We start from the raw sequence: 27,308 nt of genomic DNA on the forward strand, positions 1-27,308 counted from the left end.
AATTCTGCAGGCCAGTTTCCTAGAGCTTCCAACCATGTTTTCAAATATGTTTCCAGCCTCCATCTCCTTACTCTGTGTTCCATTGATAATGAAAACAGGATTGCTTGTAAAGCAGAAGGATTGAAACACAATGTTGTGCTTTAACTTGTACCTGTTTCCTTTCTTTCCCCTATTATAATAGGAGCATGGAAAAACTCAATAGAAGAATGGACAGCAGATGACTGGAATGAGGATGTAAGTGCAACTGGTTGGATATACCAATTGATTATTTATTCTCTTCAGAGTTTGTGTTGTTTTCAAAAACAAATATTTGAAATAACCCATTATTCCAAGTTTATTTTCAGAAGAGTGAAAATAAGTATGTAGAGGAGATGAATCCCTCTGCAGACAGTCCTGCGACAGCCCCCTGGAACCTCCTTTGAGATAAGAAAAACTACTTCCTTAGAATGACTCATGTTAGAAAAATGCAAGCTCTTCTTATCTTTTTAGAATATTATTGGTTAGGTTTGGTTCTTTATAATTGGTTGTCCCAAAGAAAGAAAGATAATGTAGTTGGCCAAAATGTGTTAACCCTGTTTTCCATTGGTTTACTTGTGATCCCCCCAAACCCTATAAAATTACATGTGTGATCCCCCATCTTTGGATTTGTTACCTGACCCCTTCACAGACGATAATAAAGCCTGTGGGAAAAGTCTGAGCTGCTCTCCCAGTCTTTTTATGCCGGCTGGAAACTACAGGTTTCTGTGAGAAGCAAAGCACCTGAAAGGCCAGCACTCACAAACCTTGTAACTTCCCCCTGCCCGACAACTGGGCAGGGGACGCAACAAAAAGTTATATAAGTCCTCTCTTTTGCCTCCTGCTGAAAGGTGAAATGTCAGTTTTATTCCTGGAAATGCATGAATGTTTCATGTAACTGATAGGGAGACTTCATCCTTACTTAATGACAGGGATGTATCTTCTGAAAAAATTGAAAGAAACTCTTAAATTCTTAGGTTTTCTGTATCAGTTAATGTCATCAAAAGCTGACATATTTTAAATCTGTCCTCAGTTTCTTCAGTATGTGCTAGAAGTGAACTAAGGGCTAAGAATTGTGGAAGTTTATGGGATCTTCTCACCCCTGTTTGATGCTGGTACAATACAGCATTTGTCATATGGGAAGGGTGTTGAGGTGTTCTATCCCTGACTAGGGGTATAATTTGTTTTAATTAGTTACTAGACCTGAATAACTTGCAAATTATTTTTGAAATCTCTAGCCCATTGTTCATTTTTATTAATTTTGGATGCTGGAAATATCCCTATAACCTAGAAGAAAGTTTTTTTGTCTGCTAATATTCAGAAAGAGTGAATGATATGTCAAGATGCAGATACATTAGCCTAAAACATGCACCAAAAAAAATAGGAAAAACACATTATAGCATTTGTTCTAAAAATAATTTCATTCTACCACAAAACATATTAGTGTATTGGAATTGATATTGCAAATTTTGGCAAATCTGTTACAGAAGGACTTCTATTGAATGTGGGCTTTAGTAAGAGGGCTATTAGTCCCCCCCAGTCCAGGGCCAGATATCATATAGTGCCTTGATCAATGATTGGGAAGTAAAACTAAAATAATTGCTTAATAAAATGTTTGTGAAATACAAAAAGTATTGGAATAACAATTGAAAGTAAACCAGTCATGCAGTGAGATTTGGACCTCTGCAAGATTTGACCTGTTCCAATGAAAAATACTTTAATATAGCCAAGTATCAATTTATTTTATAGGAATAAAGGCACAGCTTCAGAAAAAGGGCCTGGTGTCTGGCAAGCAGCAGGTCAAAAGTTTTCAGGATTGTAGTGGATGATGAAAAAAGAACAGCTAAGCATGAGCTGATGTGGTATCAGAAAAGCTCCTGTTTGTATTTTTTTTTGGCTGTTGGTACTCTTCCCCATCTCTTATTCACTCTTGAGTTATGTTTCTGTATGTGGATGCTGCTGAACTTGATTCTTAAGTATCAAATCCAATTTCTCATTGGTTTTACAGATGAAAAATTATAATAGCTGGAAATGTCTGATCAAAGATCCTTGGGAAAGGGAGATTTTGATTTAGAGAATCTAAAAGGGTTACTTTAGGAGCATATGATGGACTCTGGTTTTAGTCTAGCAAAGGTGTAGTATGGACTTGTGTCTGGAAGATTCATCCATGCATTTAAGTGTGTAATAAACAGTTCTAGTGGTATGACTGTTGATTAAAAGAACCAAGAAACCTGATATACTTGCTGTCTGCAGGGAAAGACAAGGTGTTTTTCTAAAGAGAATTTCTGTTTAAATGTGGTGTTCTCTAGTCAAATATAAGTTCTGAGCAAGTGAGTGAAATTTAACATTGACCCAAGAAGAATTAGGTCTTTGTGACCTAATAGTCCTGTCTGGTCCTTATCTTTTGCAGTGAATATTGAGCAAGTATAATAGGTTGTCAAGGTGCTATTAAAAAGAATGGAAACTGCTTGCAGTGAAAATAGGAGGTTGTATTTTGTTAAAGGGATACTCAGGACATGAACAATGAAGTACTAGACAAATACTGAGGTACTTCAGTTGGCTCTGGATTTTTGCTCTTAAAAGCCCTCCTGGCTAAATAAAGTGAAGTTTAACTACAGAAACTATTCCAAAGGAGACAAATAGAATAAATACAAATTGCCAGAAAGTGGATGATGGCAAACATTTTCTGTACAGTGTTGGTAGTAGTAGTTTTTATTTGAAACTACTGCAACACCTTTTTAGAAAAAGGGAAGCTAAACAAAAGTATGTAGCAGTGGTTTCTTTACCAGGAAGCAGCATGAGTAGTTATTTTAATTTCTTTACTTTCACTGTGTCATACCAAAGCAGTAATAAGTTTAGGGGTTTTTTTATTTCTGATTTGTTGATGTTGAGTTTCTGTGAGGATGCTGGAGTATATTTTCCTCTTCTCCTCCTTATTCCTATACTCCTTTGGGAGCTGATAGCTAGTTGCAAGTGTGTTGTCTGTTTGGTGATTGGAGAATGATTTTATCATAGGAACAGGAGCTGGAAAGCGCGAGCATTTCACTGCAGATGGAGGACATACCCCTGTGAAGCCAACACCGACAAATGGCTCACAACCATTCGTTCAGTTCTGGGAAAATGCCAGAGCCTCAGTGAAAGATTTGTGAGTGTAGTGTGCAGCAAGCATAATGGCTTGATTGGGAGCTGAAAATGTTACTTGTGAGAAATAATAAATACATCCATGCAATAAAACTTTTCAGCTGCCGCAGCTCAAACTACATGTTTTGACAAATGCCATAATCCCTGCAGAGTCCTGAATTAAGTGCTTGGTTGGACCTTGTGGCAGTGAGTTTGCCACAGGCTGTAGTGTAAACCTGAATGTAACTGAGCTGGTAGCCAGAGACTTTTGTTTCCATGCTGGTTCATCTGTAGAGAGTATTTACTCTCACACATCAATAGTGCATTTGCATTGTCACAAACATCTCAGTGTCCTTAATTTGCTTAATTTTTGGGGTTCATTGGTGTTTGTCCATGGGTAGTCTTTACCTGGGTTATGTGAGTATAAGAAACTGTTGGCATTACAAAGAATTTAATATTAACTAAGGGATTACAGACCATAGAATGCTGCTTGTGCCATTAGCTGACCTTGTGCCATGTAATGCAGGAGTATCATAATACCCCAGAAAGTACAGTATGCATTGCTAAAATAAAACATGTGATGGGGAAAGTGCTCAACAATGGAGGGAACAGCCTTTTTAACTGAAATGTACTTAAGCAGAATGTTCTTTCTTTGTTTTGGTCAGTACAGAGTCAATACACAGCTGTGGGCTGTCAGCATTAATCTCAGGACAAGTGATCCAGAAATGAGGGATTAAAGTGTGTTGGCAGCAAGGGAAGGGCAAGAAATGGAGGGAGGAACTGTAGTAGCACCAATTTCTTCATGGCCTCATGTGCGCCTTGCAAGAGGGTGCTGGAGAGAGTATGTGAAATCTCTCTACTCTGCCTCTGAGTGATGATTTGCTCCCAGTCAGCCCTTCTGTGCCTTTCTTAAATCAAGAGTGTTTCATAGGAGATCCCTATGAGATGTCCATGTTCAGGAATACACATGCTCTCAGTAGAGGTGCCTTTGGGATGGCAAATGAAATTGGCTTGTGTCCATGATGTCCTTTAAACTGGACTGCTAGAAACGTATGCAATTATAAATGTGTCATTTCCTAGAAGAGCTGTATCAAATGGCACGTTCTGAAGGTGTTCAAAGACAAGGCTACCAAAGGAATTAAGGGTGATTTTGTGAAAATTACATTTAAAATGCAAACATTATACATGCATATCTCTGCCTTCCTAAAGTTAACCTGTACTGGCTTAAGACCTATTCTGGTTTGCAAGTACTTCTGTTAATAGAAACCAATTAGCCCTAGTAAGTTGTAGTTGTTCAACTACTACTTTCTGAACAAGAAAAAGTATTAAAAAACTCAACCACACGGCAAAAAGCACCCCTTCTTTTCCTCCCAAGTCCCAAGCAGCTCCACTTTCCCAGGTGCCTGCGCAAGTATCTCTCTGTATTGTAACAGCATGGTGAAAACAATGCCACTTTCCTCTGTGGGTGGTCTGACTTGTTACTTGAGTGTCAGCATGGCCCTCATTTTGTTACTGTTTCCGAGCTCCTGCAGTTAGAGCACTCAGTTAAAGACCTTACTGCCTCTTCTAACAGAGCTGCTGAGAAGGAACCATGAATGCTGGTTAACTGTACTTACCTGTACTTATCTTCCTCTGCTGGTGGTGGCAGCTGAAATGTCAGATGCAAAGATACATGGAATAAGTGGGAGCAGTGCAATTTGTTACCCTTGTGCAACAAGATTTATCAGAGTTGCTCTATAGTGTCATAAATTGTCTTCACATTGATGGAAGAATGGCTGTCACATTAATTGCTTTCTACTGTATTCAGTAAATTCAGTGTATTTAAGTTAAACTCTTTCCCAAGCTGATGCAGTTACATTGGTATACTGTTCTATGCTAGTGAGTGTTTTCAGTAGGTCAGATTTCCTAACCCAGCCCTCTAATTAAATAGGTACTTGATTCTGTGGAGAAGATTTTACTGAAGTTTGGCTACATGTGTTTGTCTTTTTAAGCAGAGCTTCACAGTAGTTGTTTATAATGGTAGTTTGATTTTACTTTTATCTTGAAAGTGCGTGACCAAAATGGAATTTCTGCAGATGTTGCAGGAGGGAAGTGTGAGCGTATAAAACTCTTCCCCCATCTCTTTTTTTCAGCTTTCTGAAACAAAAGTCTTCACTGCGTCTTCTGTTCCAACTGAAAATCATGTGACTCCTGGGCAAAGGTAAGATCTTCTTCCATGTTTTCCCTATACTTTAAAAACCTTCTCCATGATTAAGCAATGGTAGCTTGCATAGATAAAATGCTGAACAAAATCTCTGTCAGAGATTCATCAAACTCGTGTCAAAATTGAAAAAAGCCTGGCTTGCAAATTGTTGTTTCTGTGAGTTCCTGAATCACATATTTTTGACTGTGAAAGTGGAGACAAACTTAACAAATGTGTGAGCATAACACATTTTCTGCATCAGGACTGCTTACATGCAGGAAGAAGAGTAGCTGGGAAGAAAAATTTTTGCTGTTGAAAAGGAAACTCCAGCTTTAGTGTCCAGAAAATGGAAAACCTACCTTTATAGATGCAGAAAGTATTCAGAATGTAGTGTTTTGACAAATGTGTTAAATGAATGCTTGCGTTGGCAAAAAGGTGAATTCCCTGGTGAACTTCACAAGCCTTTACTCTTGATAGAGGGTTAAGGTCAAGAACCAGAAATATGTCAGTTGCTGCCTTCCTTTGCTTGCCTTTGTTGTCATATGCCTTGCTGGTGATCTTGTGGAATCAGCTTCCTCCATTAGTCTCATGTTCCTGGAGACCATGTTAAAGTTTATTGATAAAGGCTTCAGTAGTTGGATAGCATGAGATCTGAAAAATTAATAGGCTAATGTCCCAAATGTCCTGATTCTGCTGTACTGCAGCAAAATTTTCCATAAAATATGGATGTGATTTGCATGGTGTCAGATGGTAGTTTATATTTTTCTTTCTTAAAGGTTGTATATTCATATGTTTTTGTTCTGTTCTTCCAGTGGATGTCCCTCAAATTATGTTAGAAAATGTTTTAGTTCATCTATTTAAATTGGGGTGGAGTTTTGTGTTTGTTACTTGCTGACAAAAACCTCCCTTCTCTTTCTTTTGTGTGACAGACAAAAAACCACTTGAAAATACTGGTAATCAGTAATAACTTTGTTACTGGGATGGCAGCTTTAGTATTATTAGTGCTTTCCTCAGTGTCAGTGAAGTTTAATCACTGTGTTCCTTCCAGCCGAATTTCACTTTGTCTTACAGCATTGATTTGGTGACACTGCTTCAAAAGCCAGTGACATCTACCCAAGAGACAGAAAGCAACTCATTTGAGTCTCCCCAGCAGCAGACCTTTGGCCAAGCCTTAGTATTCACAAATTCTCAGCACAGCACCCAGATGGCATCAGGAACAGGCAGCTCCAGTGCTGTAAACTCTTATTCTCCTCAAAGTTTGGTAAAACTATCTACCACTTTCTAAATATTATGTTTTCTGAATGTTGTTCAGGAGTATATATTTCAGGTTAAACTGCTTTTCCAGTGCTGATCATTGAATGGTATTTGGTATTCATTGAAAAAGCTGAAAATTAAGAATATCATTCTTTCCTTTTGTCCCTTCCTTCCCCCTCAAAAAAAAAATTGGTTTTTTTCATTTTGCTGGTTACTTATCTCTGTGTTTACATGATGTAGTTATATCATTTTTGATTAGAGAGCAGATGTGCTTATTGCTTTCTGATGTAGAATAAAATAATTTGTAGTTAAAAGTTTGAGGCCAGAAAGCTATTTCCAAGCATATATTCAATTGCTTCTTGTAAAAGCATGTCTATTTCTGCGTCAGTTTTTAGAGTGTGAGATAAGGTGTTAATTCTCTAAAAATCAGTCCAACTATTAGTAAATCTATGATATTTTATGATGCATGGGTTCAAGTGAGTTAGTATTACTGTGGTTAGAGTAGTGAAAGCTTTTACTGGTAATTTGTTAGTAATCTAGGTATGAAAAGATTTTAGCTGCTGCTGGTTAGCAGCTGTAGACATTGACACTATGATTATGTTTAGTTAGTTAGAGTACTAACTCCACTCCTTCTCATCTTCTTTTTTGTCTTTTGGTAGACGGCAGTTCTTTGTTCTGGCTTTGGTGAGCTCAGATCCTCTAAATTGGCAAACTCTACTGGTTCCCAAATCTTGGACCAATTGAAATCACCAGGATTGGGTCAGTTTACCTCTCAACAAACCAATAGCAGTTCTGCCACCACTAGCACAGTTCCTGCATCATCCTGGGATCTAAAGCCACCTAGTACTCAATCCTCAGTCCTCAGTCAGTTTGGTAAGTGCTTTTCCACAGCTTCTTCTCTCTTTCTCTCTATATTAGCCAGTAAGATTTCTTAATGCAAATGATAATTTAAAATTACTTTAATGAAAGGCTTTTTCTAAAGAATTTAATCCTAGTAATACAATTACTTACAACATTTTAAGTGTTACATTTATTTGCTGGTAATACACATCATGAGTATATAATAAAGTTTTGTTAAGCTTAAGCCTATCCATAAATGTCATTACATCTTTAAAGTTATTGAGCCTTCCAGGTAATGACATATTTTAGTGTGCTTGAATATTTATATGGAACTTCATTGGTGACTGTTTTTAACAAAGGCTGGAAAATGCTTATTTTCATTGTAGCTATGGTGCTTTTAGCTGAGTGTAAAGTTGTGTACTTGTATTTTGAATTTCTTTTTCCCAGAGTTTCTCTTCTAATCATTACATGAATTTTGAATGAGTACTATGTAATTTTTTCATAATGCACATCACACCTCAGCATTCTTTCCCTTGTGTGCCGTGAATGATTCAGGTTACTTATTTTGTATATTTATAATTGTATGAATTTTTATGCAGTTGAGTAAAATTAGTAGCAACAGTGAGAATGACAGAAACTTATTTTCTGCAGTGTTGTTCCTAGCAGTATCCTCACTGTGAAAACAATAGCTCTTGTCTCTGGTGTGTGTGTATGTATGTTTGTGTAGATAAGCAGCCATTGGTAGCAATTACTATGTTTGACATGTAGAAATTCTAAAAAAAAAAAAATAAAAAAAAATTGTGCATTTTAATGCTTTCTAATGGACTTCACCAACTGAATAAAAACCCCTTCATAGTGGAAATGCTGGAAGTCTCTGTGGTGGTTGACCAGTGCTTTAGGTCACTTCATGGCTTTCAGCATCTGAAAACTATGAAAGGGAAGACTGGGGAAAAAACCTGTTCATGTCCAACTTCTCTTTGACTCTCAGCTATTATGAGATGATAGAAGACTTTCTATTTTTTCTTATCTTCCTCTTTGCAGTGTAAGGGAACCCGAAGTCATAATACCTCTAACTTGCAGAAACTTAACCCCTTGGAAGTAATCACATTATATCAGCAGAGTTAATTGCAGTGAAACTTGGAGTGTTTGATTAAAATAATACGTAGCACTTTTTGAGGATTCATGTGTGTGGTAATATTGTGGCTGTGTAGATAGGTTTGTTATCATATTTTTGGGAAAAAATACCAAATAATACTTGGCCACAGCTGTTTATTTAAAGTAGGAAGATGTGCCAATTGTCCTTATTAGTGTTACAGTGGTAATGATCCTATGAAGCGCCTGTGATGTCTGAAAAGACTTGCAAATTTTGTATAATCATAACTACTACACATCACCCAGATTCTTGCATAAAGAGTAGAACTGTGAAGAGTAGAGTTCAATGCTTTAATTTTGATATCTCTTTTTCCCAACACTGACCAGACTTTAAATCCCAGCCTGAGCCATCTCCTGTTCTGAGCCAGCTGACCCAGCGGCAGCAACAAATGCAGGTGGTTCCTGTTCCTCCTCCTGGGCTGGAGTCGTCTTCCTCCCAGGTAAAACTCCGAGAGCCATCACCAGTAGACAACTCTACAACTGTCAGCAAAATATTACAGCTCCCCACTATCTCTATGGATAACCAGGCAGTGACTGTTCATCAAACCCAGCAGAAACAGATCAAACCACCAAAAAGGAGGATAACTCCAGCATCCAAGGTGAGTAATTCAGTGGTGGCTTGTTGTTAGTAAACATAAAAACCACAAAAATTTGTGTCAGCAGTGGCATGGTCTGCAGGACCAGAGCAGTGACTGTCCCCCCTGTACAGGGCACTGGTGAGGCTGCACCTCAAATCCTGTGTTCATTTCTGGGTCACTCACACAAGGACAGTGTTGAGGAGCTGGAGCGTGTCCAGAGAAGGGAACAGAGCTGGGGAAGGTCTGGTGCACAGGTCTGAGGAGCACCTGAGCGAGCTACGGGGGCTCAGCCTGGAGAAGGGGAGGCTCAGGGGAAACCTGATCACTCTCTAGAAATGAGGGTTTAGCCAGGTGGAGGTTGGTCTCTTCTTCCAAGAGTGACAAAACAGCCTCAAGTTGTACTGGAGAAGATTTAGGTTGGATATTAGGAAAAATTGTCTACTGAGGGGGTTATCAATCACTAGAGAAGGCAGGCCAGGTAAGTGACAGAGTTACCATCCCTGGAACTGTTTAAAAGATGTGAAGACATGGTGCTTGGAGATATTGTTTGGTAGTGCTGGCTTTAATAGTTGGATTTGATCTTAATGTTCTTGTCCAACCTAAATAATTCTATGATTTGATTTGTTATATATTTTATATAAATTGCTAGAGAGGAGGAGAGCAAAGACCTTGGTGTGTTTCTTATTAATGAAGCAGGAAATACTAAGCTGGATAGTTATTAGGTCCAAAATCTTGTAGTGATATCTTTTGCAAGCACGTAGCTGGTTGCTCTGTATGGAAAATGGCTGTTGCTTAGTGAATTTTAGATTGAGTTAGTAGCCACAATATGAGTATTGGAGGATGGGGGAGGGATGTAGACAGATGATACTTTGTTATTGTGGAATAATATGGTTTAGTCCTTCAGCTCTGGATTAGAGCAGAATCAGTGGATTAATTTCAGGTCGCAGATGCATACAAAGGAATTACAGCTTTTTTTCTTCCTTTAAGATTCCTGCCTCTGCTGTGGAGATGCCTGGATCAGCAGACATGACAGGGTTAAATGTTCAGTTTGGAGCTCTTGAGTTTGGATCAGAGCCTGCAATCCCAGAATTTGGATCAACTTCAAGCAGTGAGAGTACCAGCCAGGCGACCAACAATAGCTTATATTCAAAATCTGTAAAGTATGTGTGAGTTGCCCTCCTGCATTCTCAGGTGTTCTTGAAGGGGGTCAAGTTTGTGCCAAAAACATCAAGACAGGGTTACAATGTAATGAGAGAGAAAAATACTATGGCTTGTTTTCGGTGGACTGTGTCTTAAATGATAAATTTCGTCTGTAATGATAATCACAATATCCCTGGATGGATAGATGCGAAACTGGAGATGCCATGAATATAAATAACATTTAATAAGCTATCCTTTATAGATTTTCTTTCTCACATCAAATTGACCTGATTTTGAAGTGTTTTGGGGGTTTGTTCTTCACTACCCATATTTTTCTCTGTCTGATCCAGCAGAGTTGACCTTTGTACCATATATGGGTGTTAGTAGATTGTCACCAGTTACAGATCTGATTCTCCTGCAGGATGAGAAAATGAGGAAAGAAGCTATGTAGCTTTCTGTATGGAGAAGCTTTTACTGAAATGCTAAAATAGCCAATGATAAATGCCAGTGTACCAGTAAACCATTTTTAATTCCATACTAATTGAAAAATTGACATCAGTAAAAAGCTTCCTGAAGTTAATTCAGGAATATTAATAAAAATGAACTTTCATGTAACTTCTAGTTTTAAACATGATATTTAAGCTAACTGGAAAATAAAATATTCCTGCATGTTTTAAGTATTTTTTAGCTTTTTGCATAATTCATTCTAGTATAAAAAGAATCTTATTGTGGTTATTCATCATATACTGGACTTTATCAATTCTGCTTGTTTAAAAAAGAAAGACTATGATCATTAATTTAGCCTTGGAAAAGGTGGAAATAACATGACTGAAAAGTGCTTGTTTGTAAATTCTTGTCTTGATGGCATGGGGAAGGTGAATGGTTCTTAGTGCAGCTGATGTTTTGAAGTAGTGATTAGTGAGGGCCAAAGCAATTTAGTAATTTTTTTTTACATCCTTAGATTTTCTAATCTAAATAGTGTAGATTTTTCTGCGTGTTTAAGGTAGTTGTAGATAGCTATATAGGAGCTGATATTCTAACAAAGATACTTGAAATACTTACCAAAATGATAAATATTTTTTATTTTCCAGTGATCCTTTGAATACCTCTTTGCCAATATCCAATACAGTACAGGACTCCACCTACACAACCTCTGCCATCAGCTCTTCCAGTCTGACCAGCTCATCCCAGAGCACTAGCCCAGTAACAACTTCCTCCTATGACCAGACTTCTGTGCATAGCAGGATAGCGTACCAAAGCTCCATGGCTCCGTCTGAACCAACTGCTGTTGCAGTTACGGTGAGTTCATCACAGAAACTGGAGCTTGAAAAGGGGGAATATTCTTACCTGTGTTGGTTTGTATTCCCTGATACATTATTGCTTTAACCAAGCTAAGTGGCTGTTTTGGTTCCCAGGCTCATCCTCTTACTTGTTTTTGCTTTCCCTGGTGTACAGTCATTTTTGGTAATACTGTATTTGGGATATAAGAGCCTCTGATTTTGTGGGTTTCGACATCTTAAATTGTCTTTTGACCTTTTTTTTAGTAACACTTAAAATTCTACTTGAGTTTCCTTCTCTGGAGCTAAGGAACTGTCTCTGTACGTAAATATTAGTTATGGTATTTTGCCATAACTTGACAGTTTTTATACAAAGGCATATTATCTACTAAATTTATATGGCACCTAGCAAATGGATCCCACTTTTTTTTTTTTTTTTGGCCCCTCCAGCATTACTTTTCAGTTGTATTTAAAAACGAGTGGGACTTAGTTTTATATGTTATTTTAATAAACAAAAGGAGAGGTGTAATATAGGACAAAGAATCTCTTAGGAGATTCAGACGCACCTGCTCTCTTTGTATATGGAATGTAGGTTTGTTTTAAAAGAACTGAGTTTATTAAATGTATTAGGAACTTGTGAGAGTTTGTAAGTTTATTTACTTCTGGCCTTTGTTATGTGTTGGCTCAGTCACACTTGTCTTCTGCACTAGCTCGTATGTACTGGTGAGGATCAAGCATAGACTATCCACTTCTGTACTCCAGCGTTATCCAAAAAACAACTGGTGCTTCTCAAGTCTTATCTTTCAATGGAAAAAAATTGGCGTCTGTGTAACTTGGATAGTTAAAATTGTGAGTTACATTAGATCAAAAGCACAACCATTTCCTATATGTTAATGCAATTCCTTCTTTCATATTGGTGTGAACCTGAAGTTTGTTATATACAGTACATGGGAAGGTCTGCTGCTGATGGGTGTATTATGGGCAGTGTATGGGTTTCTTTGTGTTCAGGATACCTTGCACTTGAGACAACTTATGATGTAGTTATTTTAAAGGCAGTAAAAATTTAATTTTCTGTCTTGTTGTTCAATTTAGTATGGATACAGAACTTTGCATGAAGCATGTTCGATGTGTGATTCAGTCTGAACATTTAATATACCTCTAAGATGATCTATTAATCCATTTCTTCTTTGTTTACAGAATGGGCACAGTGGTGTTAGGACACAGGCAACACTTGACAGTAAGTTTTCAAAGCTTGGTTGAGCACAGGACTTTCTGTTTGTTCCTTGCTATTTGCTGTGCACACAAGTGTAGCAATGACATTGGGTTTAAGGTTTTATATTGTTCTCCATTACTAATTTATGGCTGACCTATTTGACATTATTTGTGCATGCATAAAAATCTCCTGGCTTCTTGACTACAATTGAAATATGAAGGCAGGTCTATTAAGTCTACAAACCTAAACAGCCTTAGAATTAGTGAAGCTGCTTTACTGCTGGTCTTTTTAAATTTACCTGCCAGAATTATTTAATATAAAATAAAAATTAAAAATTAAATATTAAATTTTTTAGCAGATCTTCCAGTTCTGAGTTGAGAAGCTGCAAGTAGCATTTAGCTGTAGTGAAATGAAGTCACCTTCTTTGAGTGCACCTCTTATGGTTATATCTCTGTTGTGTTAGAAACCTGTGGGGAATAAAGGTGAGAGACACATTCCTGTTCTGAGTTTCTTGATACCTTGCAAACAATACCTCAGTATTGACTCTGGTATAGGTATTAGTTTCTTCATCTTGGCCCATTTCTAGTGTAGCATAGACATGTAGCAGGCCTGCAGCTCTCTACTTGAAGTTTAAATAATTCAAGTACAGTATTCACTCTTCTGGTCTTTGTGCTGCTCTGTGGCAGTTTTCAAGGACAGCAGTGTGAATTAATGTCTTTCAGAATTCTGACCTCAATTTTAGGTCTAACCTCCTTTTAAATCTGCAGGTAGTGGGACAGTGTTTTGTTTTTTTTTTTTTTTTTTTTGTTAGTGCCAATTTTAATTTAAAGGAGCAGGAGTGAATATGCTTCAAGAGTTGCTAAGTAAAAGATTGATGTATGCAGAGACACCTTTTCAACATGACAACTTCTGTAGTGTAGTGTAGAGAGTTAATAATTTATGAAATTGACTACAGAACCTGTCCTTTTTTTCTACAGAAAACAAAGATTGAGAATTTCTAGTATTTTTGTAATCTGTACTCTTCTAGTCTCTTCTAAACCAGTTCTCCTTTGAGAACATTTGTTTTCTTCTTCCATTGAGTCTGTTTTATACATTCAAATGGTTTTGAATTTATCTTAAATTTAACAAGTACTTCTTCCCTTCTGTATGTGCTATAATGTTCTTAGTTGTTCATCTGTTCTCTTTGCTATTTCTTCTTTAATATCCAGATCTCGAGCTTCTTATGTCCTTAATTTGAAGTACGACTGATGTTTTTTTTACTTCTGACTATCCTACTTCTCTTCTGGTTTTCTGTCTTGCACATTGCATTCAGGCAGCTTGTTGGGGGTCTTAAGATGGTGATTCTGTCCCTTGTGTTAAGGATGTCTACTTTTAATTCAAGATGGGAATCTTGCTCTTAATAGATTGAGAGTTTTAAATGTTATTTACTCCTTTTTTATATGAGTTTTACCAGGAGTTGTTAGGTGATATACTTGCTGCCTTCATAACCATGTTTGTCACTTGGATTTCCTTCTCTAAGAGGCCATACTTACTGCCATGGCCAGGATCTCTTGTTTCCTGTGTGCATTGCAACCCAACAACTTGACTTTGATCATTTAGCTAGGAAATCAAATCAATAAAGTGAACAAATGATAATAAGTAACTTCCAAGTGTGTATTTGACTTTTTTCTGGTGACCAGTCTAAAAGTGTCTTCACATGCATTACAAGTTAGTGATGATCCACTGAGTAGTGTTCCCTGGTGTGTTGTGTGAACAGAAGGCAGGGCTCAGCTCTTCCAAATTTGATTGGTGAATGAGTGTCTCTAATTCTTTGTTACTTTTGTAGAAGAAATAAGTGAAACAGCTGGGAATCATGTTGGACAGTAGAATTTTTAAGCATCTTTATTACAGTATAGTGATATTATAAACAAGTTTTAAACTGTGTAGCCTGAAAAGTGTAAGATAAAGCCTAACACTTCATTATCTAAGTAAAATGAGTCAATATTTGACAACACCTTAGCCATAAAAAATGCTTAATACTGTGCTCAATTCTGGCCTTTCATTCTGCTGCAGTACACTTTTGACTGAAAGTCAGCATCTACCCCTGTACTCCAGCAATCTCAGTCTTGATCCCTAAAGGGGTGTGAATATATTTGTAGGTCTGAATAAAGAAACAGAGCTGTTGGTGAAACTAGAGTTGTATAATGCCTTGAAAATGCAGAAATTACTTGTGTTTGCTGAACCAAAAGGAAGGAATTTTAGAATTACTTGTGAGTGTAAGTTAGTAATCCATATAGTGGCAGGTGAAGTGCAGAAGATGGTTGTTTGCTACCTGTGTAGCAGTGATAATTGTAAATTTATTATAAGTAGAGATCTTAAAGGGAAAAAAATGGTAGTTTCAGTTGTGTTTGAGTTTTCCTTCTTAGCCAAATTGCTTGATGTGGTTAACCAGTTGTTAATGGTCAGATTTTTACAGACCAAGAGGAAAATGCTATTGTGTTCCTACCATCTGGGCTGGGACATCAAATATGCTGGAATTTTCATTTGAATGCCTCTTTTTAACTTGTTGCAGCTACTTCATCAGTTGCAGCACCCAAGACAGAGCCTACCCCCTCACTACCTTCATCTGGTTCTCTGCCCAGTGTGGTGTCCACCACAGCCTCGCTTCTGCCTTCAGCATCACAGCACGTGGTGGCATTGGCCAATTTGCCTCAGTCCAGTGATCTGGCCAGCAGCTCACTCTCCCAGCTGAGCAGGTATAGTAGAGTTGTGATAAACTGAGGGGGTCAGTTTGGGGATAGGACAGGTGTAAGTGTGGTTCCATATGTGGCTGTCAAACACCAGGGGTCCATTTTCTGATGTGAACCAGAATTAGAGAGCGTTTCAGAAGAGAAGAGGCTATTTCTGGTTGCATAAGTTCTGGGCTGCCTCCTACTGGCAGAACAGCTGCTGCCCTCAAGCTTTGTGATACATATACAGCTTTATGCTTAAGAGGTTTGCTTCAATCATTTTAGCTAAATCAGCTAAATTGATTCCCTAGTTTATTTTTCCTACTTTGTGCCTGCTGGTTTTGTTCAGTGTCATATGTTTGAAATAATTCTTTAACAGTTTACTACATGGTCAGTTAGAAATAGTGTAGTCTCATTTGTATTTGTACTTCTTAAAATTAAAACCCAGAAATAATTTCACAGGGAAACTGTGTGTGTTTTCTTTTTCTAAGGTATTTCCATAAGATACTTCAGAATGTCAGATTGGTGTTCCTGGAAGTGCATCTAGCACAATTCAGCTCATTGTCTCTCTGTATTTCTGAATGTCTGTTACATCCTCAGTCAGCTTGATGCCTTAGGATTTTAGCTTTTTTATTTTTCATATATTTGTAATCCTGCAATCCTTTAGTGTATAACTCTAAACTCCATATAAAGTGTTAGCTACTATCTTCACAGTTGGGTCAGACTAAACAATTCCTCTCTAGAACTGGAACTCAATCTTACTGTCTCAGGCCCTGAAATGTATAAACAGAAGTCAGTTGGTGGGGAGAAAATTTGGGGTAAATTACTTAATTACCTGAAGCTATAATTGAAAGATTAACCCCCCAATACACAAATGGACCAAACTTAAAAAAGTATGAAAACTCATGACTGGTCATTGATGCTTGGGTGTAGCCCCTGGGGGAGCTTTATCTGCTCTTAATGTACATGAAGGCCCTTCAGTAAGTACAGCCACTTTCTATTATCTTGATTTTGTTTGGCTTCTGTTTTGGGTAAGTCCAAAAAAGGCATCAAGATGACATCCTGAAGCTATATTGAGCTATATTTTTGATACTTACATTTTTACTATATTTGTTAATACAAGAAACTGATTTGGGATATCAGGAGGTTTTTCCTGTTTCACAGCTAGGACATAGTTTATTTTCTTTTAACACTCTAGTATTTTTTTGTTGAAAAAAATAGTAAAGATGTCAAACAAGAACTATTCCCTTTACACTGGTCACATTTCTTACACTGACTTGTTGAAAAACTGTATAAAGGGATGGCAATTTCAGCTGGGGGTCTATGCTGTTGGGCAGATACAAAGCCATCATCAGGATGCCTGAGTTTTAAGTGCGTCCGACTTGGCAGAGCCAAGGTGACCATGGTCTGTGTCTCTACCATAGGTCAGATGGTGAATTAAGGCTTATCAAAAGAGCTGGAAAGAGTGGGTGAGGGAGTGGGATAAAACTCTTATGTTGGACTGAGCTGTGTTTTCCCTTGATGCCTAAAATGATGTTGCTGTAATTCCTGCAGAAGGGAAAGTTTTGAAAGTTAAGCTATGAAACTGAAAGTTTATTCTGGGCCCATGCCTTGAAGAACTACCAGAGGTGTTTGCCTTTAAATTAGGTCATGTAATGTAGCTGTTAGCTTTGGTATGAAAACTGTTGTGCTTTCTTGTGGCTATATCCAGAGAGAGCACTAAACTAATTTTGTTGTTAGGATCTCTCCTGCTTCTTATTTAATAAGGAGGGGATTTTTCGAACACTAAACTATATACATGTATTTCATATCTTCATTTTGGTTACCTTTGTTCAATGTTGGTTCAGTTTATTGCATACTGTATACAGTGGGTTACGTTGCTTACCTCAAATACAAGGTATAACTTGTCAGTTTAAATGTTCAAGTGCCATTTTCAGTCACCTTTCAGGAAGACATTTGAAGCTCTCTGGATTAATTATGGGGCAAATACCTGGTAGTTCTAATTGGTTGAGTTAATGTTATGCAGCTCAAAATGTGAGAAACACCACAGTGAGTCAAACCAAAGCACTGCCTCACTTGAAACCTGTCCCCCATGGTAAGCAGCAGCAGAGATAGAATGAAAAACAGGGCTTATGCTTGTGTGAACCTTGTTTTGATTTTGAGTTTTGGTTTTGAGTTTTGTATCGTGGAGTCATTGCTGTTTGGTTCATGAAGCAACTATAGTTTTTCCAACAATACAGTAAATTGAAAAATACAAATCAATGGTGTTTTAGATGTTTCTTATTAGCAATAATGATTCTGTACTTTATTTTTTCATTAAAAGGTAGTAGGTTACTAATTAAATGAGAAAGTGCCTGTAGAGGTGTGCACACACCCCCAGAATTTTTATTCTTTAACTTAATGTCCTACTGCATATCTGTATTTCTTAAAAAGGGAAAATGAGTTTTATTAATTCTTCACGATTTCCTTCCAGCTCTCTTTCTAATCATCAGAGCAGTCTGTCTCCTGTCTCAGTGTTGTCTTCAAGCACATCACATGTGGTAAGTCCTGTCAGTATTAAAACAAATACTTGGCAAATAGTTTACCTAATAATTAGACCATCTCTTAAAGTTGGATGTGTCTCAGTACCCCAAGAACCAAAACAAGAGCCTTATCTCAGGGAAGAAGGACTGTAAGCCCTCTAGTGGGGGAAAAGTGATAACCACCTGTGATTTGATCAGGAATAGCTATGGCAGAGACTTGCCAGTCACAAAGCTGTGAGGGAAATTGTCAGGCCAGCTAGGGAGGAGGAAATAATAAAAAAATTGTGTGTAACTAGTTTATTAAAAAAACAAAACAAAAAATTCCAAGTGGCAATCTGAAATGTCTCTAAAATATGGATTGCTAGCAGTCTGCACTAGAGAGGTTACGTGACAAAAATGCAGGTGATAGAATGAAATACATTATGTTTGAGTTACTGTATTACAATTTTGTGTTGGTATAGCAATTTGAGTTTAGCTCTCATACAATAATTTTATTTAAATCACAAAAACATCACAAGCATGCAACTTAGTTGCTTGCTTGGTACATAGATAATGTGTATCTTTTGCATGTGCTGCTGTTATTTTAAAAGTTTTTGTTGGATTTGTTTTGGTTTTTCCCCTTCTTCCCAGCATCTTCCACTGTGGTTTATTGGCTCTGTGATCCTCATTCTTTTTGTCTCCTTTTCTAGCACACTAGTATTGAAAACACAACTTCGCTCCAGCCCTCAACAACCTTTTCAACTGCTTCAACCTCAGCCACTAGCACCACCTCCTCGGTTGTCAGCATGGCAAGCAGTATGAACACTACAAACAGCCTTGGCCTGAGTGTTACCAGTGTGTCTATACCAGCTGCTACCACACGGGCAGCTCCATTAGTGTCTTCAGGTTGGCAATATTGACAGATCACATGGATACACAGAGGATTTCAGACAGCAGGGCTGTCAGTTGAGCATCTCACCTGCCATAACAACGCTAAGAAGTCTGCACTCTTCACTGGCATTTCCAGCATGCTGTATTTGCTGGCTTATGAAATAAAGTTGCCTGGTTTTATGTATTTGAAATATATGTTAGGGTGTTATATGGCATTTATATAGCACATTCCATCCCCAAAGAGATTTATAAATACACACCAGAGAAGTTCTGACTTGGGACTTTTTGGACTAGCAAATTCACCCAGTTTGTATCCCAAGCTGTGATCAGCTTCTCACTATGAATTCACATAAGCTTTAGTTTCAGACTTTTCTGTGACTTGAATTCATTTGGCAGTATCAGAATATACTGCAGTGTCCTCATTAGCATATATCACATCTCTACTGCCGCTTCTACAGAAAGGAAAGAAATGTCTGGGCCATTGTGAGTAGCACTTGCGAAGGAGGGTCCATGGAGAAAGAGGGATGGGAGGCTTCTAGCACTGAAGTGGAGGTGATGCTAAATTCTCTTTCTTCTCTGATGATCCTGAACTGCTACAAGGAAATCTTATAGAGTGAAGTGAGTGATGTATTTATTACTAGGGATTAGGCTTAGTTGGCTTAGTTACAGAAGTATTTCTCATTTCTATGGCTTGTAAGTGAAGTGTCTTATAACTGGCCAAAGTACATTGTTCTTTTACTGTTCTGCTTTCTAGCACTGCTTCGTGAAGGCAGCTGAAACCATTTCAGTCTTCTGTTTGCTGTTCCTAGCTGTAGTAAGTCACCCACAGGAAGCATGCTGGCAACATTTAGTGCTTTCCAGTCTGTTGCTGGTGATAAAAGGAATGTGTTGGCAGAACAGGAAATGAAAGGCTAGAATTTGTTCTCTCAGATTGAGAATGATTTCTAAATTTGCCTTCAGGAAAGGAATGATAAAAAGAGAAGTTTCTGTAATTCTTGTAATCCTCTGGGACAAACTAAATGACAAAATCAGGCTATTTCTGATAGGACTGTTTTCAGGCTTAAGTAAGCCCATGTTTTCCCTCCCTTGAGGCATGGTTAAACTCTTCAGGCTATTTTGAGCATGTTTATCAAACATCACAAAATCCCCTTTTTATAATCTAAGATGGTGCAGCTGCCACAACTTGTGAGCTATCTTGTCTCAGTGCTGAAGCCTTTTCTTTTCTAAAGGCTTGTTAAAGTGTCTGTATTTTGATTCTGCAGGCAAAGCTCCCCCAAACCTGCCCCAAGGTGTACCACCCTTGTTGCATAACCAGTATATTGTGGGACCTGGAGGACTTCTGCCTGCCTACCCAGTAAGCAGTTTCCTTGTTTCTGTCTTTGATTTCTTAGCCCTTGGCACAAGTGGGCCCTCCACACCTGCTACTGTCTATGCCAAGGCATTTCTGGTGGCACATGTTGCACGTAGAATTCTTGTTCCAAATGCTAAAGAATGTCAGAAATATGCTCAGTAGATGCTTACTGTTGATTGTAAACTGCAGAGCTTTTGGTACAGACCTGATCTGGCTGCTGTTTCAGCTAAATATGGGTGTGTCAATGGTTTTTAGTGTGAACAGGTTTTAGACCCTTTGAATAAATTTAGGCTTCTTTAGGTTTGTGTTACTGGAGTGGATTTGCCATAGCAGTGACTAAAATGTGCCATGTGTCCTGTCTGTTATGGTTTGAAAGACTGCACATAACTTTTTGACGTCTAACCAGCATCAATCTATTTTTGGTTATCTGTTTTTTGAATTCAAACCTTAATATGAGTACCTTTTCTATATCAAATTGAATCTGAGGAGATACCCAGGAGGTTGTGTTGTGGTCAAGTCATCAACTTTTTAATCTTAATGCTCTTTGAAGCAATATTATAGCCAAGAGGGGTGTTGTTCTTACTCCCAAATCTGAATGCCCAGGAGATTTTTCCTAAGTTCAGGAATGATGCGTCTATGAGAACTGTGTTGAAGATGGGACAGTCAGACTCCTCAGAGGACTTTGTCACTAGGAAACAACATCAGAGTGACAAGCCTTTTTAACTTCAGTTCTGCTCTCCTTGAAATGCAACAGTGCCCCATGATAGCACAACGTGACATAAGACTGGGCTTAAGTCAAGCTCAATTCAAAGTTCCCCAACTGATCAGCATCAGAAAAAAGTACTATAATGATGTTGTATTTTTATCTGTCTTTAAGCAGATTTATGGTTATGATGATCTCCAGATGCTTCAATCCAGACTGCCAATGGTAAGTAAATGACTTACTTAATTTTAAACAATTTGTCTTCACTGTTGATCATTGGTGCTACATAAATTGGTTCATTTAATGGTGGTTAAGAGATCTTCTTTATGTTCTGTATTCTTTATTTTTAAATTTGCATAAGGATTGTGTTAACTGGTACAGAGCAACTGTTGCATCATGCATTTGTTCAGCTGCAAAATCTCTAAATAGACACAAGTGTACTCTGTGCTCCTGAGTGGAGAAATTTCTAGTTTTTGTAGCAACATGGTAACATTTTGTCTCATCTAGTTGAAGTCTAAAGTACTTTCTTCTACTAAGAGGTAAGGTTGAACAGCAAGTACACAGGTTGGTAGCCAGTAGGTGTATCTGACAGGCTTTAGGTGTGCTATACCTATAGGTATAGATCTTAGCATATGCATCATGGCAACAAATGTAGGTGAGCTGCAGAAGGGAGAGTGTGCAAAGTTTTTTTTCCTTATCTGGATCCAGAATGCAAATGGCATGTGAGACAGACTGAGCTCTCAGATGGATTCAAAAAGGGCCTCAATCTAGATTGAAAAGTGATAAAGAATTTTCCTATCAGAAATGTAGGGTAAGGAACTTGGAGAAAAGGTTTAGTACTAGGCAGCTGAGAACAGATGCATACTAGATGGATGCAGTGTATCTGTAGAGGCAGAAATAGAGCACTGAGCAGTGGTCTGGGAAGACTGGATGAATGCCTGTCCTGGTTTGAAAGACAGGTGTTTGCTAAGGAAAGCAGAAGCTTCCCTTTGGACTGAAAAAAAAAAAGTGATTCTTCTGATTATTATAATTTTGGAATTAAGAGAGCTCTCAGGCAAAGATATGGGGGTAGGAATAACAGTTCTTTACTAGTATATCTAACAAGACAAACAAGAACAACAACAACAGCTATGAAATTACCCACAAACAGAACAGTAACTCAGTCCCAGTGTTTTTTGGCTGCAGGCACCTTTTCCCTGAGCTGCAGTTCCCGGTGCTGGGGGCGGGCAGGTCCCGCAGAGCCGCAGGAGGGCTGGGGGTGGTGGCAGCGCTGTCCCAGGGGGAGAGAGAGATGGAGAGAGCCCTCCGCTCACGGTGTGGGTCCTGGTGCTCAGCAGAGTGCTGGATGGTGGCAGGTTACAGCGAGAAGGCAGCAGGGCAGGCTCCGATAGTGGTTTCCCGACACTGGGATGGGACAGAGAGGCAGGAGGCGGCGATCGTCCTTCTCCTCCGAACTCCGCGGGGAAAATGGGCCGAGGCCCAGCCTTCCGCTTCCTCTTCTGGCTGTTTGAATCTCGCGGGGCTTCCCTCTTCCCTCCCGTCCCCTCCCCCTTGTCACCAGGGCCCAGTCAACAGGTATCTTAGCATGACAATGGGGAAAATTCCACAGAGGGAAAAGGGAGAGAACTAACCCTCAACATTATCCACCCCGAATTTTCCCCTACCATCATGCCAAATCAAATTAAAATCTTCAAATTATAGACATCCATACAGTTACAGATACAGGCACAGTATTGTAGGTAGTTCACCCTAAAACAAGGTCTCCTTGGGGTATGCATCTGGTCTTTCCATCCCTTTGCATCACCCACCAGGTACAACCTGGCCCTTGAGCAAAGACCACCCCACGAATTGGATTGTCTTTGCTGGAGGCAAAGTTCACCCAAACAGTTTTTCCTAGCATACCTCTCATGTGCACCACTGGAACCTTGTCCCCATCTGGTGTTCTCAAGGGCTCAGACTGGGCAGGGCCTGCTCGGTTAGTGGAACCTCAGGTGTTCACTAACCATGTGGCCTTTGGTAGATTCATCTCCCAGTTCTTGAAAGTCCCCCCACCCAGTGCCTTCAAGGTGGTTTTAAGCAGCCCATTGCACCGTTCCACTTTCCCAGCCGCTGGTGCGTGATAAGGAATGTGGTACACCCACTCGATGCCGTGTTCTCTGGCCCAGGTGTTTATGAGGCTGTTCTTGAAATGAGTCCCATTGTCTGACTCAATTCTCTCAGGAGTACCATGTCTCCAAAGGACTTGTTTTTCCAGGCCCAGGATGGTGTTGAGTGCAGTGGCATGAGGCACAGGGTAGGTCTCCAACCATCCAGTGGTGGCTTCTACCATGGTCAGCACGTAGCGCTTGCCTTGGCGTGTCTGAGGCAGTGTGATGTAGTCAATCTGCCAGGCCTCCCCATACTTATATTTGGACCACCGCCCCCCATACCAGAGGGGCTTCACTCGCTTGGCTTGCTTGATGGCAGCACACGTCTCACAGTTATGGATAACCTGGGAAATACTGTCCATGGTGAGATCCACCCCTCGGTCTCATGCCCACTTATAAGCAGACCAAAATTTTCACCTTCTGGCCAGTTTGTAATTATTTCCAAAATCCCAGAGCAATTTGGGTTTCCGATACGGGCGCGCTGTGTGATGAGGGCGATCCACTTGCTCCATGTGGCATCGGTGGCGTGGTGGGTAGAGGGGACCTTCCCTTTAAACATCCACCCCAGCACTGGTAGTTGGGGTGCCAGGAGGAGCTGTGCTTCTGTGCCAATCACCTCTGAGGCAGCTTGAACTCCTTCATAAGCAGCCAAGATCTCCTTCTCTGTTGGGGTGTAGTTGGCTTCAGACCCTCTGTAACTTCGGCTCCAGAATCCCAGAGGACGGCCTCGGGTCTCACCAGGTACCTTCTGCCAAAGGCTCCAGGACAAGCCCTTGTTCCCAGCTGCAGAGTAGAGCACATTCTTCACCTCTGGTCCTGTCCTGACTGGGCCGAGGGCTACAGCATGAGCGATCTCCTGCTTGATCTGGGCAAAGGCTTGCTGCTGCTCAGGGCCCCAGTGGAATTCGTTCTTCTTCCGGGTGACCAGGTAGAGAGGGCTCACGATCTGGCTGTACTCAGGAATGTGCATTCTCCAAAAGCCTATGGCACCTAGGAAAGCTTGTGTTTCCTTCTTGTTGGTTGGTGGAGACATCGTGGTGATCTTATTGATGACCTCAGTGGGGATTTGGCGCCGCCCGTCTTGCCACTTTACTCCCAGGAACTGGATCTCTCAGGCAGGACCTTTGACTTTGCTCCTCTTGATGGCAAAACCGGCTCCCAGCAGAATCTGGATGATCTTCTCTCCTTTCTCAAATACTTCCATTGCTGTGTTCCCCCACACAATGATGTCATCAATGTATTGCAGATGTTCTGGAGCTTCACCCTTTTCCAATGCAGCCTGGATCAGTCCATGGCAGATGGTGGGGCTGTGTTTCCACCCCTGGGGCAGTCGGTTCCAGGTGTACTGCACGACCCTCCAGGTGAAAGCAAACTGAGGCCTGCACTCTGCTGCCAGAGGAATGGAGAAAAATGCATTGGCAATGTCAGTGGTGGCGTACCACTTTGCTGCCTTGGACTCCAGCTCGTACTGGAGTTCCAGCATGTCCGGCACGGCAGCGCTCAGCGGTGGAGTCACTTCATTCAATGCACGATAGTCCACAGTCAATCTCCATTCTCCGTCAGACTTGCGCACAGGCCAGATGGGGCTGTTGAAGGGTGAGTGGGTTTTGCTGACCACCCCTTGGCCCTCCAGCTCACGGATCATCTTGTGGATGGGGATCACGGCATCTCGGTTTGTCCTGTACTGCTGGTGGTGCACTGTGGAGGTGGCAATTGGCACTTGCTGCTCCTTCACCTTCAGGAGTCCCACTACAGATGGGTTCTCTGACAGTCCAAGCAAGGTGTTCAATTGCTTAATGTTTTCTGCCTCTACAGCAGCTATTCCAAAAGCCCACCTGAGTCCCTTTGGGTCTTTGTAATAGCCATTCCTGAGGAAGTCTATGCCTAGAATACACGGTGCCTCTGGGCCAGTCACAATTGGATGCTTCTGCCACTCCTTCCCAGTCAGGCTCACCTCAGCCTCCAGCAAAGTCAATTCCTGTGATCCCCCTGTCACCCCAGCAATAGAAACAGGCTCTTCCCCCACATGTTCTGATGGTATTAGGGTGACCTGTGAACCAGTGTCAACTAATGCCCTATGTTTTTGTGGCTCTGATGTGCCAGGCCATCAGATCCACACCGTCCAAAAGACCCGGTTTTCCCGTGCCTCTCCCTGGCTAGAGGCAGGGCCCCTCTAGCACTGGTTATTATTTCCTTCCTGGGCATACATGTTGGAGGTTCCCTCAAGGGGATCTGACAAACCATCCTCCCTTTTGTAATACCCTGCATCTTGGTTATGGGAAGTTGAGGCTACCTTCACTTTAGTGGAGCTCCCTTGGTTAGTGTTTCCCTCCCTGAGTTGACGCACCCGCGCTGCCAGGGCAGAAGTGGGTTTCCCATCCCACCTTCTCATGTCTTCCCCATGGTCATGCAGAAAGAATCACAGGTCAGCTCGTGGGGTGTATCCTCTATCCCTAGCTGGGGGACGTTGGGCTCTAACTCTGGGATCTGTGACTCGCACTGGTGCTGCACTGACCTTCCTCATCTCCTCCCTCATCTCTCTCATCTCCTCTTTGAGTTCCCTAATCACAGCTGAGACCTGAGCCTGCATTGGGCCGTTCATTGTACTCTCAAAATTTCTGAGCCTATTGGCAACAGAACCCACTGTCTCTTGGTTGTTGTCAGCATTAATGGCTGCAATGAATGTGGTGTATTGAGATGGCCCCAGGTGTGCCAGATTCCACAACATCTGCCCTGTGCACCTGACCTTGTCGGGGTCATTGTCATGTTGTCCACCCCACCCAAAGAGTACCTCCAGTATTGCCACTTCTCTCAGCTGTTGGATCCCCTCCTCAAGGGTCTTCCAGCGCATTCTATGGTGGTGCTCCTGCATTCTCTCTCTATGGACAAACCTCTCTCTTACACTCATTAAAAGCTGCTCCCAGAGGGAAAGGGGGCCTGGTTCCCTTACGAATATGTGATCCACACCTGAGTCCTGGGTCAGGGGTCCCAAATTCCTTGCCTCAGTACCATCCAGCTGCACACCTGTACCCATAAGGTCCCAGACCCGCAGTAACCACGTTGTAAAAGCCTCACGGCCCCTTCGTACAACATCTTTATGTAGATTACGGAGACTCTCGTATGACAGGGACTCTGTGACGATCTCAACCTCTGGCTCCCCTGCTGGTTGTGAGGGCCCTGTTTTCTGGTCCTTATTATCCAGGTGCTTTGTTTTCACCTTAGACTTTCTAGTTTCCACAGGGGCAACTGCTGCTGGCTGTGAGTGCCCTTGCAGTTCAGCTGGAAGGAACCTGGCGAGATGTAACATCTGTGGGTTCCACTGTTGCACCATCAGGTTCTCCCTTTTTAAGGCAGGGGGAGAGTTTCTCAAGAGCTGGGGAAAGGTACTCCTTCAGCATTTGGCCCATCTCCTTCACTAGAAACCCCACCCACTCTGGATGGTTCCTTTCTGAGGTGAGCTCTGGGGCAGAGTCAGGCTCAGGGGCAACATCCTTAGCCTCTGGGGCAGAATCCTTAGTCTCTGTGGCAGGGGCATGGTCAGGCTCTGGGGCAGAATCCTTAGTCTCTGGGGCAGGAGTAGGGGCAGGGTCAGGGTCAGGCTCTGGGGCAGAATCCGTAGTCTCTGGGGCAGAGCCAGGCTCTGGGGCAGAATCCCTATTTCTTGGGGGACATATCAGGGTTGTCATCCAGGTCAATCTCCCCTCATCTCGGAATATTAAATAGAACAGGTTTACAAGGCCTATTAGCAATGTCAGCCCTCTATGACATCATTACTGCTTAGAAGAGATTTGAATCCTTTAAAAGCTGGTGGAGCAGACCCAAAAAACTGTGTAAGGGGTTGGGACAAAATTTTTCCTGGTGCCATATCCTCACAGTATGTACCATTATTAAAGTAGCCCCAAAAACATACAGTTAGAGTGTGATAGCCCTGAATCCATGTGCCCACCTTCCAGAGGAAGTTAAAAATCCATTAATTTCTCACGTTATCAGCCCACAAAAGGAACTGGATAATAGTTACAGCAGCCTGAGTTATAGCACCCATGTTCAAGTAAGGGATTGCAAATGGGAGAGATAAAGCTGTGGCCACATGGAGCCCAAACCACGGTAAGCTGGACAACATGATGCCACCTAACACAAAACTGAGGTAACTCAAGAGCTGTTATTCCTTTTTCACCCTTTTCTCTCAATGCCCTCGGGCCCCATGTTGGGTGGCCAAAATCTGTCCTGGTTTGAAAG

At 40.7% G+C, this 27,308-nt stretch overlaps 1 protein-coding gene across 1 annotated transcript in view; it reads left to right on the forward strand.

Moving 5' to 3' along the window:
* The window catches only part of UBAP2 (ubiquitin associated protein 2), a 148,735-nt gene that overhangs the window by 50,736 nt on the left and 70,691 nt on the right, over positions 1–27,308 (forward strand). The window contains exons 9-21 of the mRNA XM_062514000.1: positions 182–234; positions 5,268–5,335; positions 6,389–6,578; positions 7,231–7,444; positions 8,891–9,162; positions 10,129–10,301; positions 11,373–11,580; positions 12,756–12,795; positions 15,323–15,506; positions 17,953–18,019; positions 18,691–18,886; positions 20,134–20,225; positions 21,103–21,150. Of these exons, the coding sequence (XP_062369984.1) occupies positions 182–234; positions 5,268–5,335; positions 6,389–6,578; positions 7,231–7,444; positions 8,891–9,162; positions 10,129–10,301; positions 11,373–11,580; positions 12,756–12,795; positions 15,323–15,506; positions 17,953–18,019; positions 18,691–18,886; positions 20,134–20,225; positions 21,103–21,150 (1,805 nt within the window). The remainder of the gene's footprint in view (positions 1–181; positions 235–5,267; positions 5,336–6,388; positions 6,579–7,230; positions 7,445–8,890; positions 9,163–10,128; positions 10,302–11,372; positions 11,581–12,755; positions 12,796–15,322; positions 15,507–17,952; positions 18,020–18,690; positions 18,887–20,133; positions 20,226–21,102; positions 21,151–27,308) is intronic.

This window comes from Cinclus cinclus, chromosome Z (genome assembly GCF_963662255.1).
Source record: "Cinclus cinclus chromosome Z, bCinCin1.1, whole genome shotgun sequence".
Classification (NCBI taxonomy): Eukaryota; Metazoa; Chordata; class Aves; order Passeriformes; family Cinclidae; genus Cinclus; species Cinclus cinclus.